The sequence below is a fragment of the Myotis nattereri genome (genome assembly GCF_964212035.1).
Source record: "Myotis nattereri genome assembly, chromosome: 11".
In the NCBI taxonomy this organism is placed as follows: Eukaryota; Metazoa; Chordata; class Mammalia; order Chiroptera; family Vespertilionidae; genus Myotis; species Myotis nattereri.
The window spans coordinates 58,049,332-58,069,658 of NC_138086.1; the positions used below are offsets into that span (position 1 = coordinate 58,049,332).

General features: G+C 38.8%; 1 protein-coding gene across 1 annotated transcript in view; it reads left to right on the top strand.

Moving 5' to 3' along the window:
- ABCB5 (ATP binding cassette subfamily B member 5) overlaps positions 1–16,729 on the top strand; it is a gene marked incomplete at both ends in the record, with an annotated part of 79,395 nt that extends 62,666 nt beyond the window's left edge. The window contains 7 exons of the mRNA XM_081101904.1: positions 1,188–1,288; positions 2,324–2,464; positions 8,751–8,907; positions 9,457–9,654; positions 11,470–11,676; positions 14,590–14,736; positions 16,532–16,729. Coding sequence (XP_080958030.1) covers positions 1,188–1,288; positions 2,324–2,464; positions 8,751–8,907; positions 9,457–9,654; positions 11,470–11,676; positions 14,590–14,736; positions 16,532–16,729 — 1,149 coding nt within the window. The remainder of the gene's footprint in view (positions 1–1,187; positions 1,289–2,323; positions 2,465–8,750; positions 8,908–9,456; positions 9,655–11,469; positions 11,677–14,589; positions 14,737–16,531) is intronic.
- Positions 16,730–20,327: the final 3,598 nt, after the last annotated feature.

The following is a 20,327-nucleotide window of genomic DNA, read 5'->3' on the forward strand; positions in this document are numbered from 1 at the left end:
ACCTTTAAATCAGTCAATTTACCAAACATTAAAACTTCAAAAATGGGCAATAAAACATGTTGCTCCTTCTTTGGTTGCATGTGTAGATTTTGACAAATCACCAAATGTTTTATTTTCAGACTTAAAATGGCCATATTAGTTTTTTTTAAAGACTATTTTCTAAGGTTCGAAATTGATAATAGTCCTTTCTCCATTGTGAAAAATGATCACAGATTTTTAAAAATCATTTCTATTATTTTTCTCAAGGTTTCAGCATTCTTCTCCATTTATCTTACATACCACAGAACGTTACAAATTGAGGTTTCTTTGAGTTCATTTTGAAATTAATGACAATTTCGAACAAAACATCAAAATTGAGAGTAGAATCCAGGTTTCCTGACTACAGCCCAGAAACCTAGTCCTTTCCTGTAACCCAAATTCTCCTTCAAAGACCATTTGGTGTCCACCTAAATCTTGTTCAGTCCCATAGCCCCCTCTGCCAATCTGGAAACAGAATGTAAAAGTAGGAAGGTTCCTTTCCAGTCAACATGTGTTCTCATGTTCCAGAGTGAGTCTAAGTAAAACGTCTCCTCCATTTTGGATCCCACATAATTACTCCTTTTTAAAAACTGTATAAATATGGGAAAGCATTCATTATATTTTAATTAAATATTTTTTTAAGTTCACAGATATCAAAATGAGAAATGACTATAGCTTATAAAGAATTCTGTAGCCATACCCATGTTCCTTTACTGCAATGTTCCTGAGCCTTTTGGTTGCTATTTGCCTTTCTGTGCTAGAATAAAATGTTTATTTGATTCTCTCTACTGTCTTCTCCTTGAATTATCTCGTAATTCATAGGGCAGTTCCTTTGCATAATTACATATGAACATAATGCTCACTGATGTTTGATCCTATCCTTCTGCCTATGGAACCAGTTTAATAGAAATTCAGTGAAGATTTGACAGGAACTAAATTTAGGACAGTGGACTAAATCTTCAAAAATTTTCCTTGAGGCTGTTATCCTGAAATGTTATTTTCTTATCTTATTTTGGGAATAGAAAAAAGGAAGCTAAAAAAACTCATTAGGAAAACTTACTGAGTTGATGTACTCAATATATCCCCTGTATAAATGACTGAAATTCACAACCAGGAGAATTTTACCATTATTAATTTTATTTCTCTCTTTTACTGTCCTATTTTATAAGATAGCAACTGAAGCTGTGGAGAATATACGTACAATAGTATCATTGACAAGAGAAAAAGCTTTTGAGCAAAAGTATGAGGAGACGCTTCAGACTCAGCACAGGTGATTGTAGATCCATACTGACTCCATTAACTATAGTTTGGTCCTGTAAAGCCTGTACTCCTGATGACCCCGGTGATTTGCCTGCCAATCCATTTTCTCTGGAATCTTTCCTAATAATGCCATATCATAATTTCTCATTGGCTTCACCAAGAGGAGACTAAAAGAGGAATCAAAAGCAAGCACTGTTAGAATATGTTTTAGGTCCTCCCACATTGCCATGTGCTTTTACTAAGTGTGTAAAAGCACCTTTTCTTATTTTCCTAAAGTATGACTGGAGAAATATATTCAAGAAAAAAAAAAAGTGCTCAGCCTTTTAAATTGAATCTCTAAAATGGTTCATATTTTTAAAACTAATATATACATAATAAACGTGATCACCCCTTTTAATTTTAAACTGGTCATCCTCATCACATTTACTCAGTGATACTTTTTGTATTACTTTATCAGAGAGGTAGTTTTTGTACTCTGTTATGCACATGCTTGTGGTTGGTACTGACCTTTAATTTCACTATTTAATCTCCTCATGAAAGATTGGGATAGAACATATTTTAAATACTTCTAAACCAAATCTCTTTCATTAACTCTTTCATTAACTGTCCTCTGACAGACTTATCTATTCATTTGAAAGTAAATAGAGGCAATTTGTTATACTGAATTAAGTGTATAGCTATAAGCCCTGGCTGGGTAGCTCAGTTGGCTAGAGCATCATCCCAATACACCAAGGTTGTGGGTCTGATTCCCGGAAAGGGCACATACATGAAACAACCAATGACTGCATAAATAAGTGGAATAATAAATAAATGTTTCTCTCTCAAATCAGTTTTTTTAAAAAATTTTAAATGTATAGCGATAGAGAAAATCATTACATTTTCTGTTTTCTCTATAATAATTTTTAGTTAAAAAATAACTAATTCTTAGAAAAATGTACATCCCCTAAATAACATGTCTAATCTTCTATATTCATTACTCTACATTTATTAAAATGTTCTTGGTATACCGTATGACCCATTACTTAGTAAACTTTGTCCATTTCAGAAATACCCTGAAGAAAGCACAGATCATTGGAATCTGTTATGCATTCAGCCATGCTTTTGTATATTTTGCCTATGCAGTGGGGTTTCGATTTGGAGTCTATTTAATTCAAGCTGGACGAATGACCCCAGAGGGCATGTTCATGTAAGTTGTACAAAAATATAAACCCTGTAAATGAGTCATGTACTTAAATTGACCAGAAATGTGTCTAGTTTATAGCATTATCATTTGAATCATATATGTGGGAAAAGCATGCTGGGGAAACTTTTTAATGTTTTTCTGTTTTTTTATATATGTGAATGTAGACTAGCTGGTAAAATACTGATAGTGATATAATCTGAATTCAGTTCCTAACTAAATTGCTCCTGTTTCAGTTTATTAGAATTTGGGAATGTAGGGAGGGGTCAACTATGCCTTCTGGTCATCCATTCCTCTGGAATCTGGAGGCTTCATGGAACTCTCAAAGTGGAGATGGTTTTATCAAATACTAGAGGCCCGGTGCATGAAATTCATGCACGGGTAGGGTCCCTAGGCCTGGCTGGTGATCAGGGCCAATCAGGTTCCCCGCCTCCCTGCCTCCTCCTTCCCTCGCTCCCTCAGCGCCCTGCCACCACCACTGGTCACCCGACATGTTCCACGCCACCCCCTGATGGTCAGCACACCATAGCAAGCAATCAAACTCCCGTTCTCCCTGTCAAACTCCCAAGGGGACACTTTGTATATTAGTCTTTTATCTATATATATAAAACCGTAATATGCAAATAGACCAAACGGTGGAACAACCGAACAACCAATTGCTATGACGTGCACTGACTACCAGGGGGTGCGTGTGGAACATGGTGGGCGTTGGCCGTGGCGGGATGGTAGAGCAGGTGAGTGGGAGTGCCAGACCAAGGCAGGGCACCAGTTGCTGTCATCAGGGCAAGCCTCTTATGATTACTAAAAATTCTTTGCTCCCACATGCCGCGGTCCCACCCAGCTTTCACACTCACTGCCAGCACCAGCCCCGCTTGCACCCACAGCTGGCACCAGAACCACCGCTCACACCTGCTGCTGGCTCCCAGTGTTGGTCCTGATCTCTCGGCGCCATCAGTGGTGCGAGCGGCGGCTGGTGGCCCTGATCACCCCTAAGGGCTTCTCCACCTCCCCCTGCTCCTGAGGAGCAATTGGGGTGGCAGCCACTGCTTGCACCCACTGATGGTGCTGGCCCTGCTCGCACCTGCTGCTGGCACTGGTCCCAGTCGCTCTGCGCCGTCAGTGGGTACAAGCGGGGCTGGTGCCATCAGCATGTGAGAACAGTGGTGGTGGGAGCAGGGCTGCCGGCAGACAGGGGACCAGGGGCCACGGCAGGAGGGGTCGGGCGGTGGCGCGGAGGATGGGCCGAGACCCACCCCTGTGCCCACTGTAGCATCGCGGCCCACAGTTCCTTTCAAGGTGCACGAATTCATGCACTGGGCCCTTAGTGTATATATAGATGACTGTAAATCAGTCTTCCTTCTGTCTCGTACAATCATTTCCCAGGTCTCTGCCAAGTTGCCTCTTTCTCATCATCCAGGCCTCTGCTCCTAAGTGCATTCTTCAGAGAGACTTATGCTGATGGCCCAACGTAGTCCCCTTGCCTCTCCTCATCATCACTCTCTATTCTATTACCATGTTTTATGTATAACACTTACCACTATATAAAATTACCTTTTTTGTTCCTTATTTATTGACTGCATAGACTGTAAGCTCAGGGAGAGCAGAGCTTAACCTGTTTTGGTCACTAATGACCAAATGTTGCCCTAGAACAGTCGTGGGCAAACTACGGCCCGCAGGCCGGATCCGGCCCGTTTGAAATGAATAAAACTAAAAAAAAAAAAAGGACCGTACCCTTTTATGTAATGATGTTTACTTTGAATTTATATTAGTTCACACAAACACTCCATCCATGCTTTTGTTCCAGCCCTCCGGTCCAGTTTAAGAACCATTGTGGCCCTCGAGTCAAAAAGTTTGCCCACCCCTGCCCTAGAACCAAAAACAAAAGCTTGGCACATAGTAGGCACATAATAAATATTTATTGAATGAATGACTAAATCAAAAATAAAAGAGGAAATTTAGACTGCATGCTTAAGCAGTCTAGTCATTCCTGGAAGTGTGCTTCCAGAGTCAATGTTTTCACATTACTCCTGTTTTTCAGATTCTTCTATTTTCCTTCCCTTCTATATACACACGTCTAACACCAGGTACTTTGGTAGCAGGACTGTGTCTAAGTCAAAGACAACTATTTATATAAAAATAGAATGTTTGTAATTGGGAGTCTACTTCTACATACTGAGATTTGTTTAGATTAAAACTAAGTAGAGAATGTTCTTAGTTAAAGGATGATACAACCTTGCCCTGGATGATATAGTTCAGTGGTTAGAGCATTGGCTGAGTGCCCCAGTTGCCAATTGATGTATCTCTATTGATACATCTTTGTCTCTGTTTCCCTCTCTCTCTTCTCTCCTCTCTCTCTCTCTCTCCCCCTCCCTCCCTCCCTCCCTCTTTCCTTCCCCCCCCTCCTCCTCCTCTCCTCCTCCTCCTCCTCCTCCTCCCTAGGGCTCTCCCTCTCCCCCTCCTGCCACTCTCTCTCTAAAAAAAAAAAAAAAAAAAAATCAATGGAAAAAATATCCTCGGGTGAGGATTAACAGAAAAAATAATCATACCACCTCAACATCATGCTGATCACTATCATGCCTGCAAGTGAAATCAGGCAGGATGTTTCTTGAAAAGGGCCTATGAAGATGCCAACCATTCTGTTCATATGATAATCACGATAACAACAAACCTTACTCAAGTATTAAGGATTTTTCATGCATTATCTGACTAGTCTTCTCAATTACCTTGTGAAATGTTATAATGCCCATTTTACAGATGGAGAAAATTAAGACTCAAGAAGGAAATTACCTAACTTGCCCAAAGTCACTTAATCAGCAAGTGGCAGAGCACAGACTTTAGTTCATGACTCAACATGGCAGAGGCTTTGCTTGGTAGACATTTTTTATTATTATCATCATTATGATTACTATTGTTACTAATTCTGTAGACAGTTTTGCATAGAATCTTTCTGTAAACTTATATTTTTAAAAACTTCTTGCTTAGTTTTCTGAACATTTGAATATCTAGGACTGGACTGATTCTTAACATAAATGGAACAAGTAACTTGTTTAATGTTATTTTATGACCCTAAAATAGAAGGGAATCAAAAGGCCCCAATACAAAAATTTCTTCTTCTTCTGGTGTACCACATTCCATGAATTCCTTTCATTAAATTCATAAAAAGGTTTATTTCTGGAGATAAGCATTTTAGCTCTCAGAATATATATAGAATGTTCACATAAGAGTAATGATTAATGAACACTATCACACTGGTATTTCCCAGTGTCCTGAGGAAAGAAATAGGGGGCTATCTGAGCTAAGGCAACTAATATCACATTTTGAGTTTCAGACAACCAGTCTACAGACGAAATAAGGATACCCATACTTTTATAGTATGGGCAAAGGAGAGAGTCTCTGGTAAATATGGGTACATGGCTGTGCAAAAAATGTGAACAGATGAGGTTTGTCTTCAACATCAAAGTCTCCAATCTTCTTAGAAACCTAATGTAGCTCCCAACTACCATGAATATGTCACAAGTGTCTCGTTAGATACACTAAATTACACCTGGCCTACTGTGCCTTCCAGAATCTAGGGTGATAGACAGCTTTCTATCTAATCAACTAACTGAATGGAAGAGATTACAAAGAAACTCCTTCCTACTAGAATCCTCCTTAAGTAAAAAGAACTTTGTGTCATTCTCTAAATCAACAGTGTCCTAACTCACCAATCATGGAGCTGATTAAAATGCAGTCATCTGAAGCTCCCCCCACAAATCTAACCTAGATATTTGTAGATCTGGTATAGGGCCAGGAATCTATCTACATTTTACCAAATATTCCAGATTATTCTGAGGCACAGAATCTGAGGTCACACTTTCTTTAAGAAATAGGGGTATGGGACCCTAGCCAGTTTGGCTCAGTAGATAGAGTGTCAGCCTGTGGACTGAAGGGTCCCTGGTTCAATTCCAGTCAAGGGCACATGCCTTGGTTGTGGGCCCTATCCCCATTGTGGGGCATGCAGGAGGAGGTGATCAATGATTCTCTCTCATCATTGATATTTCTATCTCTCTCTCCCTATCCCATCCTCTCTGAAATCAATAAAAATATATTTTAAAAACATTTTTTAAAGAAAGAAATAGGCCCTAACCAGTTTGGCTGAGTGGATAGAGTGTCGGCCTGCGGACTGAAAGGTCCCAGGTTCAATTCCAGTCAAGGGCATGTACCTTGGTTGCGGGCACATCCCCAGTAGGGGGTATGCAGGAGGCAACTGATCGATGTTTCTCTCTCATCGGTGTTTCTAACTCTCTATCCCTCTCCCTTCCTCTCTGTAAAATATCAATTATATATTAAAAAAAAATAAGTTACAGGATAGCGCACAAAAAAAAAAAAGAAAAGAAAGAAAGAAAGAAAGAAAGAAAGAAAGAAAGAAAGAAAGAAAGAAAGAAAGAGGGGTATGGGGACTGAATCCCAGCCTGCTCTCCATAGTTGCTTAAAACCTTAGGGTTTTCTTTTGGCCACTACCAGAAACCTCCTAGAATTATATAAAAATTGGGGAAGTCATATTCTAGTTTATTGTTAAATATAAAGATGTTTTATTCACCCTATAAAATGAGAATGTATTTTCATGATTTATAGCTATAAGGATGGATAAGTTGTCTCTCTTTCAGAAATAATAGTGTGCCTTAAAGGGAGATGCATAAAGGGAGTTTTAACAGCAGAATCCCTTGAGGTGCTCATAATATGTTTATCAGCATGGCTAATATCAGCCTTAACTTTGTCCTCGGGAAAAAAAAAAAAAAAGGTGGGGCAACATACATTTTCTATGGTAGAAGCTCTCTTTATCTCTGTTGTTATAGAAGTTTCTCTCAGATGAGCATTTTTTAAAAGGTGATTCCATTTTCACTCTGCTGCCTTGGCAACAAATGCACAGGCATTTAGACAATCTCTTGTTTAGGTTCTCATACACATATATGTTTAGTAAAACTCTCCCCTCTGCCTCTGTTAGCCCAGGTAACACTTCTGACTCACTTCCTTATAATTGTGCACACTTTGAAAAATACAAAATAATTTTCTCCTCTCTGATTTTTAGTTTCTAGCTGACTTGCCCTTTGCAATATAGTTTAGAAACCATTATTGCCTAGCAGAGGTTTCTGTAACTCTTCATACCCCCACTACTGAGCTTTCCTCTCTGTTTCTCCTTTGCTATACGTATTAGCAGGAAGCTAAGTAGAGCACATGGCTAAGAAAGACTCAAGGCCAAGACAGCCTTCAGTATAGTAAGAATAAAAGCCACAGCTTTGAAAACTGCCTGAGAGACAGAGCCAGGCCGCTTTCGTATTGTGGCCTCGTCCTCCAAAAATCCAAGTGCAGTTCCTGACAGGAAATCATATAAGACTTTGAATAGTCAAAGTCTTTACTGACCCAAACAGGCAGGTTTTCAATAAATATTGATAGTTGGTTGACAGCTTGAAATAATAAGGGGTAAAGATGCAAGCGAGGCCTTCACCACCATCTTTGCTCTGCTAGGCTGGGAAGCCCTGGAAGAACTGTGAGTTATCATTGCAATCAGAAAAGCAACCTTAGTTAGCTAAGACCAGGAGAACAGGAAAGCCTTCTTTTAGTGTTCACTGCAATGGCAGCCACCCAACTCCTGCCCTCCCCAGAGATAATCCAGAGGAGAGGAGGACAAGATAAGACGTCTAAATAGAGGGATCAATGACTGAAGGGATGTAAAGGAGACAAATCAAGGGAGATTTGATATTTAGGGCCTTCTGAAGATGCTAATACGGGAAACAAGTGATAACAAACTCCAACAAGCATACATTTAGAGTTCAGGCCAGCTTTCCATTCCAAACAGCACCATGTAAGGGAAAATAATGAACAAGGAAGTTCAAGTTCCAGTCCTACAGTTTCACAGTTATGTGACCCTAGGCAAATGGCTCAATTTCATTAGGCTAGAGTCTCTTCATTTGTTAAAAAGTTATATGAGTTCCTGCCCTCCTTATCTCCTAGGTGATCAGATGGCATCACTTATATGAAAACATTCACTAGTTAGGACCTTTGATCTGTGTCTCTTATCTGGAAGAGAAACTTTTAAGATTACCTGAACTTCAAAGGTTATTGTGGTGTACAAAGCAAGGGACAATAACTATGTGGTAGAAAATTACAAAAAAAGATCATTATTGGGCCTTCAGCATTAGTGGTGTTGTCTGGGTCAAAAGGTGATATTCCTGTGCCTGCTTTTTCCTTTACTTTTAGAGCTCCATTGTTTGAAATGAACCTAACTAGATTCAAATGCTTTGTCTTTTGATAGAGTTTTTACTGCAATTGCATACGGAGCTATGGCCATTGGAGAAACACTTGCTTTGGCGCCTGAATATTCGAGAGCCAAATCCGGGGCTGCACATCTGTTTGCTTTATTGGAAAAGAAACCAACTATAGAAAGCTATAGTCAAGAAGGGAAAAAACCAGTAAGCACAACTGTGATTTTAAATGTCCACTTATTGTTCATTGTCCATATTAAGCTAACCAGGGGTGGGCAAACTTTTTGACTCGAGGGCCACAATGGGTTCTTAAACTGGACCGGAGGGCCGGAACAAAAGCATGGATGGAGTGTTTGTGTGAACTAATATAAATTCAAAGTAAACATCATTACATAAAAGGGTACGGTCTTTTTTTTTTTTTTAGTTTTATTCATTTCAAATGGTCCGGATCCGGCCCGCGGGCAGTAGTTTGCCCACGGCTGCCTCTAGACTGGACTGTGTCTGGGTAGTGAAGCTGAAGGAAACCTGGGCTTTTAAGCAACTTTGTGAAGTCCAGTAGTGAAGACAACAAGAAGCGCAGATATAAAAATCTAAACAAAAGTAACAGAAACCAGTGTGCAGTCAGCAGCTCCACAGAGAGGAATATGATGTTTAAAATTAAAGTAGTGTGGAAACATGTTCAGTTTTCAGAAGGTGCTAAGTCAATGTGCTATAATGTGTTACAACTTTTCTAAACACTGCCAACTTTCTTCACAGGACATATGTGAAGGGAATATAGAGTTCCGGGAAGTCTCTTTCTTCTATCCATGTCGCCCAGATGTTCTCATCCTCCGTGGCTTATCCCTCAGTATTGAGAAAGGGAAGACAGTAGCATTTGTTGGGAGCAGTGGCTGTGGGAAAAGCACTTCTGTCCAACTTCTGCAGAGATTTTATGATCCCATGAGAGGACAAATAGTAAGACTTAATTTAAATACAACTTACCTGGGGATTAATGGTGCTATTCTTAAACGTTCTCTTGGGCTTAAGTATCTTCACTGGTTTGGGTAGGGCAAACAGTACAGTAGTTAAAAGAAAGAAAAAAAACTATCCCTTAACTAAAAGGACAAGCAAACCAATAATAGGAATGATGGATAGGACTTTGATGCTAAGTGTAAAGACCCAAAGATTCTTCAGCCATTATGGTGGTAGAAATTTTCATCTTATAAGCCATGGAATTATTTTAAAATACAGGTGTTGGAGGACCTAATATCCATGCCCGGGCTCTTTATTCAGTTCTGGTTTAAGGCAGAGGTAATAGTTTCCTCTGCCTCCCTGGCTCAGGCGTTTTGCTGTTCCCACTGACCATCTTCAACCCTTCGACCTCCAATTCCCAAAACTTTGTGCATGATTAGGGCTAATCTGAATCAGTTCTATTAAGTCCTGCAATCTGATCTCAAAAAAAAAAAAAAAAAATGCAACCTCTCCCTCCTTTGAACTCCAAAGACTGTTTTTCTCACCTGGGACTTTTCTTCCTCACAGTATATTCAGGTTTTCACTAATCCGCTCTCCGCAACCACCACCACATTACACACATACACAAACACAACCTCCTGTTCTGCCTCTTTCTTCTCACAACAAAGCATAAGCCTCTAAAAGTCAGACTTCTATCAGTCCTTATTAGTCCTTATTCTCTTGCAATTTACAGTCTTTTCCCCACCACAGATTCTCAATGACTGTTTGCAAAATGGAATGGCCTAAAATGGCTCCCTTTTTACCAATAATAAGTCCACAATGAGTACTAGTATTAGGTACCACTCATTTGTCTGCACATAGCACATGACACGCCCTCCTTTAAAACCCCCAATGGTTTCCCATCACAGTTAGAGTAACCCATAGTCCATAGCATCAGTCAAGGTCCTTCATGATCTGGCACCTGCCTGTCTCTCCAAACTCCTTCCCTATTACTCCGCCCCCACCCCAGCTCATTGTACACTGAGTGTCTATGTTCTTTAAACTTACTTATGGGTCTTTGATCTTTCATGTTAGAATGTTTTTACTCTTCTTTGCTGGCTCCTTCTCATCATTCATGTCTCATTCTAAATGCTACTTTTAGGTAGGGCTTTTATATAACCCCATAGAAAATAATGCATCCACCCACACTCATCCCACATCCCCCGTCATTCTCCCTCCCATTATCCCGTCTTTATGACACTTTCTTTTACTGGTTTGAGTTCTTTGTTAGTGTGTTTATTGCCTGCCTCTCTCCACCAGAATATAAGGTGCAGGAGGGCAAGAGCTTTGTCTTATTTACCACTATTTCCCTGTGCCTAAAGAGCCCCCTCACAGAGTAGGTTGATTGATGTTATATGGACATATAAACAAACATAGCTGTGTGCAAAATGACATATTTCTACCTGTGGGCTACCGTATCAGTCATACTCTCTTTCTGGGCCTTAATAAAGTGGGGTCCTGTTACGGTGGAGGTTGGTCATTTTCCACATGACTTTAGTACAGAGCAGCAGGCTCTACTCTAGACTCTGGGTAGGTCTCTAGAATATATGGCCATACTTAGAAATGTCAAGTAAGTTTAGGAGTTGGCATTTTAGTCATTTACTCACTGTCCACTTGTATGAGACATATGATTTATGAGCCTTCCTTGAGTAACATTATACTACTAAATAGCTTGAATGCCTAACCTTCTTGTTATGATTTGTGTGTTTGAATACAGTGAACTGTAACATGATACAGTGTTGGATCTTCACATACCATTCTCCATTCTGGTTTTGGCAGCTATTTGATGGTGTGGATGCAAAGGAATTGAACATACAGTGGCTTCGTTCCCAAATAGCAATTGTTTCTCAAGAGCCTGTGCTCTTCAACTGTAGCATTGCTGAGAACATCGCCTATGGTGATAACAGCCGTGTTGTGCCATTAGATGAGATAAAAGAAGTAGCAAATGCAGCAAATATCCATTCTTTTATTGAGGGTCTCCCTGAGGTAAGAAAATATCTGAAATCTTGAACTTCAAAGCTGCCAAATTAGCCTTAGTAGTTCAGTGAGGTTAAATGGTTGTTTTACGTGCTACTTGTGTTATACAATGTATTTATTACCAGCATCTAATGTAAAGTTATATGTAAAAGGAAAGTTTGAAATTTTTATGTGACTGTTTTTCCAAGACCAAACTATTTTAATATTCACTGAATTAATATGTATTATTATTCTTCCTCACAGCAACTAGAGGGATCCTTTTAAAACATTAGTTTTTATGTTGAAAACAATCCTGGTTGAAAGTTTCTTAATGGTATCCCGTAGCACTTACAATAAAGTCCAAATTCCTCATGTGACTGTTGAGACTTTCTGTGGCCTGGCCTCTCCAGCTCCTTCCTCACCATGTGCTGGCTCTGCTCTAACCACACTGGCCTCTTTTCTGTCTCATGAACATGTCAAGTTCTTGCCTACCTCAAGACATTGCACTTGTTTTTTCTTCAGCTGGGACCTCCCTTCCTCTGGCTCTTTGCAGAACCAGCTGCTTAACTTTCAAGCTCTTTCAAATGTCACCTTTGTAGACACCTTCCTGGACACCTTATATAACCTTTGGGGATCCAGGAGGGTGAATATCAGGGAGTTGATTTGAAGTGTGCTAAGGGTAATACATCTGTGGTGTATGCCATGCAGATTACCTTTAGGCATTTGGAAATACCAACCTGGAGCATGGGAGATGAGTTGCAACACCACCTTGATCTTAAGGCTCCTATGAGAAATAGACCAGGTGTAGATGCCCCATAGTCCCCACAATAATATACAGTGACAGCTCAGTGAAGCCACATCATGGCTTCTTGAATAGGACTTTGACCACTGGAACCACCCTGCAATTCCACCCCAGGGCCCCCGGGGACTTTCCAGAATGCAACTGATTTAGGATTAGATCTTTTTTATGTTCCCACCAGGACCCAAGTAGCTTTAAGCTCCAGGTCCGTATTAAGAAGCCATTGCCCCTTTATCTCATAAAACAGGTGATTTCAGGGCATTCACCATCTCAGTGTTTGCCAGAGAATTGATTTGTGTTTTCGGTTTAAACAGGAAAGAATGGAACTCTATGATTCTTCATTAAAGAACAAAACCGTCAGTTTAAGTATCTGAAAATGTTTTTGTATATCTACCTTTATATCTACATTTATAATCTGTTCTGCCTATGATAGGCAAAAACATCTGAATTTGATTTTCATCCAATTCATTCTTGAGACTTACATTTTCCTCTAATCCAGAGAAGGCCAAAAATGCAAAGTGATTTCTAAGCTAGTCTTGTACCTTCTTCAGCTACATGGAAAAATCCATGTACAATTTAAGTGAGACTAGTTAAAAGAGCCACAAACCCATTATCATTCCCCAGTCTCTGTTTTTGGTTTGAGGTTAGATCTCTCATTTAGATGGGGATTTTGCAGTGTGTGAAAATTAATGACACAGTTTTTTTCAGATTACCCTACCCTATAATTCCAAATTTTTCAAAATACATTTTAGGAGGAAGGGGTCCAGCCTGCTGGCATTCCCAGATAAAATCTCAGAGGAGATAGTTGAAGTCTGTTTTCTTTGTACAGCATTTCACTTCAGAAAAAACACTTTCACTGAGCTTTAGTAATTCAGACATCCATTGTTTGATATAAAGAAAGCAACTGTGCATTTTAAATTAAAAAAATGAGTTTTGAATAAAGTAGACACATTTGTCATAAGGCTGTGACATAGGCTCTCTCAATACAAGCTTTGCCCCAGTCAGATGTGAATGGAAAGGCAATTGATTCAAGCATCGCCATGGCACCAAGACAAAATGAACAGCATATAATTACATGTTGCATCTTCTCTGTGGTGCAGCTACAGGATCCACCTTTAGAAGGCTGTACACTTGGACTTGCCTTCCAGTAGAACAGATCCATCCTCCCATTGAGTACCATAGGCGTGCATTTGTTAGATAAATAGCAACCACTACTAGAAAGCAGTGTGAAACCCTGGAGGGAAGAAGAGCCAAAAGGACAATCTAGAAAGCAAGCAGGAGGCTGCTTTCACCAACTGAACTGACCACTCGTGATTTAGCAGACTCCAAAGGCTGCAGGATATGAGAAATTCCCTTTGCCCATCTATAGAGGGAAACACTGGAGAAGGGTAATTCATTAGTAAGTGGGAGAGCTGTGGAAACACTGTGAAGTGCTAAATGTCACTATCAAGATGCCAACCTAACTTATTGCCAGGCAGCACCCTGACACCTGAAGAGATATATATGCCTGTAGAGATTTAACAAGAGCTAAAATGAAGGGACCCAATAATTTCCTTGTGTTTAGATACTTTAAATCAGGGGTCCTCAAACTATGGCCCGTGGGCCACATGCAAATACAAATATTGTATTTGTTCCGTTTTGTTTTTTTACTTCAAAATAAGATATGTGCAGTGTGCATAGGAATTTGTTCATAGTTTTTTGTAAACTATAGTCCGGCCCTCCAACGGTCTGAGGGACAGTGAACTGGCCCCCTGTTTAAAAAGTTTGAGGACCCCTGCTTTAAATCATGTTGACCTGAAAATAGAAAGTAATATAACTTAATGGAAAAAGATTTGTGTGTACTTGGAACTTTTTTTGCCAATTGTTTTTTCTCTTATGCTTTAATTCAAACAATTCCTTTGTAGGAGCATAATGGCAAAGGTCTGTTGCCTGTGACTAGATTTGATATGTAAATGAAATGGTAGTGTTTATTGCTGGTTTAGCATTCATTTGCAACAAAGCACAAGAATATATTTCCGTACTTGTTGGGACACAAATTTTCCAGAGTAGCAAAATTTGAAATATTTAGATGGTTCTCACCCACAGTTGCCATGCTAATTTAAATAACCAAGCCTTACTTTCTTAATTGCATGTTCCTGTAATAGAAATACAACACACAAGTTGGACTGAAAGGAACACAGCTTTCTGGCGGCCAAAAACAAAGACTAGCTATTGCAAGGGCTCTTCTCCGAAAGCCAAAAATTTTATTGTTGGATGAGGCCACTTCATCCCTTGACAATGAGAATGAAAAGGTAACATCCTCTTTTTTCATCTCAGAATATAATATCACATATGAGAGTGACTAATCATGGGAAAAAATAAAGGTCAGTTTAGAGAAAGAAAGGCCTGGAGATCATTGTAGTCATAGGGTCACCAGTTCTAATTATGGTTAGAGGCTGGTGAAGAGATGGGGGAAGTGGGAGGGAGTTGGGACACAGGGCATCTCATGTTCTAGAAAGGTGTTCTCTCTTGAATTTGTCTCATTACCAAAAAGAGGGTCCTGATACTTGAAATGTTTCTCCATTCAAAGAAAAAGCACATGCCGAAACCGGTTTGGCTCAGTGGATAGAGCATTGGCCTGCGGACTGAAAGGTCCCAGGTTCGATTCCGGTCAAGGGCATGTACCTGGGTTGTGGGCACATCCCCATTGGGAGATGTGCAGGGGGCGGCTGATCAGTGTTTCTGACTCTCTATCTCTCTCCCTTCCTCTCTGTGAAAAATCAATAAAATATATTTTTTAAAAAAAGCACAAGAAAATTAACTTTTCTATTTTGTTATTAGTCCCATAAAGCCAAACAAATTAATAAGGCAATCTACCTGTGTAACAGAGTGCTCTACACTGCAGTGTGCGAGCCTGCTAGTTACTCCACCTTCTATAATTAGCTTAGTTTGGGAAGAAACAAGGAAGCAAACACATGTGACAGACCCATACTGCAAACTCCTTCAGATGTTTACTTTTGCTATGTCCTTGTCCCCTAGTAGTTTCCTATTAGGCACTTATTTGTTAAATGAACATTGGTCAAATAAGAGATAATCATTAATACAGAGTAAGGCAAAAGTAGGCTTACCGTTGTTCATATGGAAAATAATACAAGAATAAACTGTGTTTCCCATACTCACACCTGTAAACCTATGTTTGTCCTACCTTGTATTTATTGAGTACTCATTATTATATGCTGTCATCTCAAGCCTCATAGCAATTCAATGAATTAGATTATTTTATCATCATACTCATTTTACAGATTAGAATTCTGAGGCTTAGAAAAGTTAAGTGACTTCCCTAAATTCTAATAGAGGCTGCCTGATCTAAGAACTCATGTGGTTAACCCCACTCAAATGCTGTTTGTAGATTATTATCATTCTTGATTTTTAAGGAGACCGTGTGTGATGAAAGAAAAACTTTTTTTATCAGATACCTAGGCTGTTATCTTGGATTCATCAGTTACTGGCAGTGTGACCTTGGTTAAGTGACCAGAGCTTTTCAAATCTCAGTTTATTCGTCAGAAAAGTAAAAAAATACCCCCACCTTACAGGCTTATTGCAAAGATTTAAATAAGTTATCCATCATTTGCACATTTTATATATTCAACAAATATTGCTTTTTACCCTCCAGTCTCATTTCCTTTACACAGCCTTAGAACCTCTTTGCAGCTAAGATGCTGTTTTAGTCAGGAAAGTTTTACAGATAAATTTGACCCCCCCAAAAATATATATACTATGAGAAGAAAGAAAGTAAATTAAATAATTCTACTTCCATAGAAATATACTTTCTGACTTTGAGTTTGGAACCACTTACTTTTATATACAGATAACCATTTCATTTTTATTTATTGTCACAAAACCTTGTCCAATTAAGTCTTAAAATGTCCATAATTGCTTTTTCTAGATTTCTATTGAGTAGGATGACTATTTCTCAAAGTAGGGCAACTTCCTTGGGAATAAGCAAATAAACCAAGAATGTTATTAGGTTTCTTTAATTGGTTTGATTTGGGCAAGTTTATTAGCTTCTAACCTGAGCTGGTGATCACAAGTCCTTCTCTTTTCCAGGTGGTTCAGCAGGCCCTTGATCGGGCCAGTAAGGGGAGGACGTGCCTAGTGGTGGCTCACAGACTCTCCACAATACAGAATGCAGATCTGATAGTGGTTCTGCACAATGGAAAAGTAAAGGAGTGGGGAACTCATCAAGAGCTCCTGAGAAACCAAGACATATATTTTAAATTAGTAAATGCACAGTCGGTGCAGTGATGCTACTGGAGTTAGCACATGTTTTGATCTTTGTGTAATGCAAAGAGAGTACTTAGTAATCATGTGGCATGCTTTGATCTCTTTGACTGTATATATCATATCTAGAATCATGCTCTTCAAGTACAGACATGTTCTGTTTACATACCGTCTTCCCTTCAGGTTTGTAAAAGCAAATAAGAATGTTCTAAACTCATCTGAGTGAGACAGTGCCTGTATGCTTCACTTGATAAAAATGCTCTAGCATACTTGCTTGTAAAGCAGCTTCTGCAAAGCAAATCTATTTTCCATTGACTTCTGCATAAAACCAGGATTATGTTCCAAGAGGGAAAATTTATCCAGTTAACTAAGCTGAAAGATTTTAGCAAAGAAAGTGTAAGATGTAGTTGGGCCTGTGGCATTACAGGAAAAAATGACTTTAACTTGGAATTTTCAGCATTTTGTAACACATATTAGAATACTTTGAACTAATCCTTTTCTTCAGATCTTAGAAATTTCTCTCATAATATCTCTCTCAGTGTTTCTCTCTTAATGAATGTACACTGTTTCCAAAAAGTATTTCTCTTTGTTAGGGGGATAGGAGGATTACAATGTAAAATTTCTGACAAATTAGGTAGTTATTTCCACTTCATCAGTAAGTGAAATGCCTCACATGATCCACCCTGAATATTCCATTATCCTGAGCTTTTGGTTTGGCAGAATAAGTCACAGGCCTACCAGTGTATGGACACTTATTTACTTAAAATAAGAGCTACTTTTATTATGGGTGAACGATTAAAAATGCCTTTATTAGTACTGAATCAAGTAAATTTGTTTAAATTTTATACATACCTTATTTTATGTATATATGATTTAAAAATTCTGTATATATAACAATATTGGTCATCCGAGTCGTGTTTTCCATTTACTTAAATATATAATTTCATCTAGTGACTTTATTTCTATTCTTAATTCTAATTCTTTTCATTTACAGTAACACTGCAGCCAGCCTCTCTAGAGTGCACTCTGTCAGTAATCCACAATCTTGTGGGGAAAATTAAAATGATGTAGGTATTATGCCACTTTTTAAAATGCAAAACAAAGATAGGGTTGGGAGTTTGAGACCCAGATGTAGCGTTCAGAGGCATTGGCACCGAAAGCCTTATGGCCACTGTGCTATGCAGGGTGGTTTCGCTTCCCAGAGAGGGTGGGCCGGAGGAAAGGGCTGTGTGATATGACGTGCAGAAAGCCTCCGCAGGGGAACTGGGCTCCGGGTTCTAATCCCTGCACTCTCCATCTAATTCATAGCCCTACTTAATTTTGATTAGCATTTTATTTAAAAAGATTCTAAAGGATGTTCTACAGGCAGCATTCTCTTAAATGAAGTCACTGCCTTCACTGGAATAAGCAAATATGCTGAGAATTGGGGTCCCAACAGCTTACCAGGATCTGTGGGGCTATCAACTGATAAAGGCAGAAAGTAAGTGTAGGCCAGCTGCTTTTTAGGGACTGCCATTTTTAACAGTTTAAAATGCCGTACTGTTCTTAAATGGTTTTAAAATATGTTCTAATTAAAACATTGGTCTTAATGGAATAAAGCACCTATCCCTAAAGTTATTTCAACCAGCTATGGAATTACTTTGATGAGCTCAGAGTTTGAGGAAAACTTGTAATAATATTTTCAAAATGAACAATCATTAACACACACTTTATTGGTTTTATAAGTCTGACTTCTTAATCTTTATACTTTTTCTTAAAGGAGGGTATTCTATAACTGGAAAAGAATCTAAATTAAGAATTGACATTTTTATCTTTAAAAACAACAAAGAAAATAGCAGATTTAAATCTAGGTTTTAAATTTTAAATCACTCATTAAAACACTTATAAGTTAATTATTAAGTAATAATACATTAGTTTGTAGTTCACAACTTGGTATTTCCTTAAGGGCATTAAGCAATAAAGGCCAGATTATTCAGGGCACCAAGTCAATAAATTAAAGATATGTTGTCTTCTTAAAGGGCCTTGGATATAGTAGATGTTCAATACTAAATACTATGAGATTCAACTCAAAAAAACAACTATCACAGCAAGTGAAATTATTGATACTAAAATGAGGCACACACATTTACTGAAAAGCAGACCTGGTGAGCTGCAAATTGTTTTTGCTTCAACAATGACATATAGATTTCTCCACTATCCTAGTAAGCCAAAATGACATAAAGCAAAGAAGTAGCATTCATTTATATGGAAAAACCAGACCCAACAATAACGTACCAATTCATACCAAATGCGCTTAATTACATTCAGTTTTACACTAAGCATAACACCCTTATGAGCTCTCTTAGGCCTTTCTAGTACCTTAGGACATATCTTGCTAACAGATGCACAAAATAAATCAAAATAATGCCCAGATCACAGGCAGTTCAAAGCCTTGGCCACTTGATGCGGAGATGCTGAGTGCGGTTCCGGAGCTTGTTGGTGCCACTCTCACTGCTCAATAAATGCTGAACACTAATTTTACTGTAAACCTTTTTTTTTTGTAAAATTGAAAAACCTCTTCAGGTTTCTTTTGGAGCGAGAAAACAGATACTAATGTAGGTCTTTCCTTAAAAAAAAAAAAAAAAGTGGCGCAAGAGGAGATTTCAGAAAGCAGGGATACCTGTATCACCATCTCCCTGATCATAGTATAATCAGTCATTGTCGACCATTGGATAATATACTTCTATTCTTGGCTAGTTTAAGTCCATAAAAACTTTTTCTGTCCATTCACATAGCAAATGTAATTTTAATTAACTTAGTTTTCATTTAATTTTTAGTCTTATCATAGTTCAAGTTGGTTTTATTTAATTTTGAAATAATTTGGTACTAGAGCATACATTGCCAAATTCACATATTGTCTTATTTCCCACAGGGCTTATCTAAATTATAATCCCCTAATCTTGAATACTTCCTGGTCTCAGGAAAACACTGATTTCTGCCAATTATGATTCATGGCCTAATACTTATCCAGGTTGACCTCAATTTAAACTCGTCTAAGTATTCTTGCCCCCTGCTTCTCCTTTGCCTTTGAGTTTGGATATACAGTAGTAGCAATGGACACTAATGAAGCACCAGTTTAAAAAGAAAGTGGGGGGGGGGAGTAAGGGGACCTGTAAATACCTGGCCTAGAAAACCCTAAATTCAACAAAAGGTAGTTCACCAGAGAGGTCAGAATCTATCGAACAGTCATCCTCTACATGTTAGCGGGTTACAGTAGCCTTCAACCATCACATCACATCTTATCCTCTGCACCACCTTCCTTCCTGGGGGGGGGGGGGGGAAGGGGCTGTTCAGTGAGTCTAAAATAATTGCAACACCAATGAAAGTACCAGTGGAATAGAAAACATTAGGTAAGGATAAGGCATGGCACAGGTATTAGTGAAAAGAATAAAAAACAAACCCTACCATGTCACACCTGTTTTATAACTAACCCAGCCAGCCTACTTGACATCTTGCCACTCCTTAAAATAAGCTGTGCTGTGTTTTCATGTTAAGTCAACTTAGGTTATAACTAATAATCTGGTTTTTAGTCACTATTATATGCATAGAGTGGCTTTACATAGAGTAAAGCATAGAGTATGCA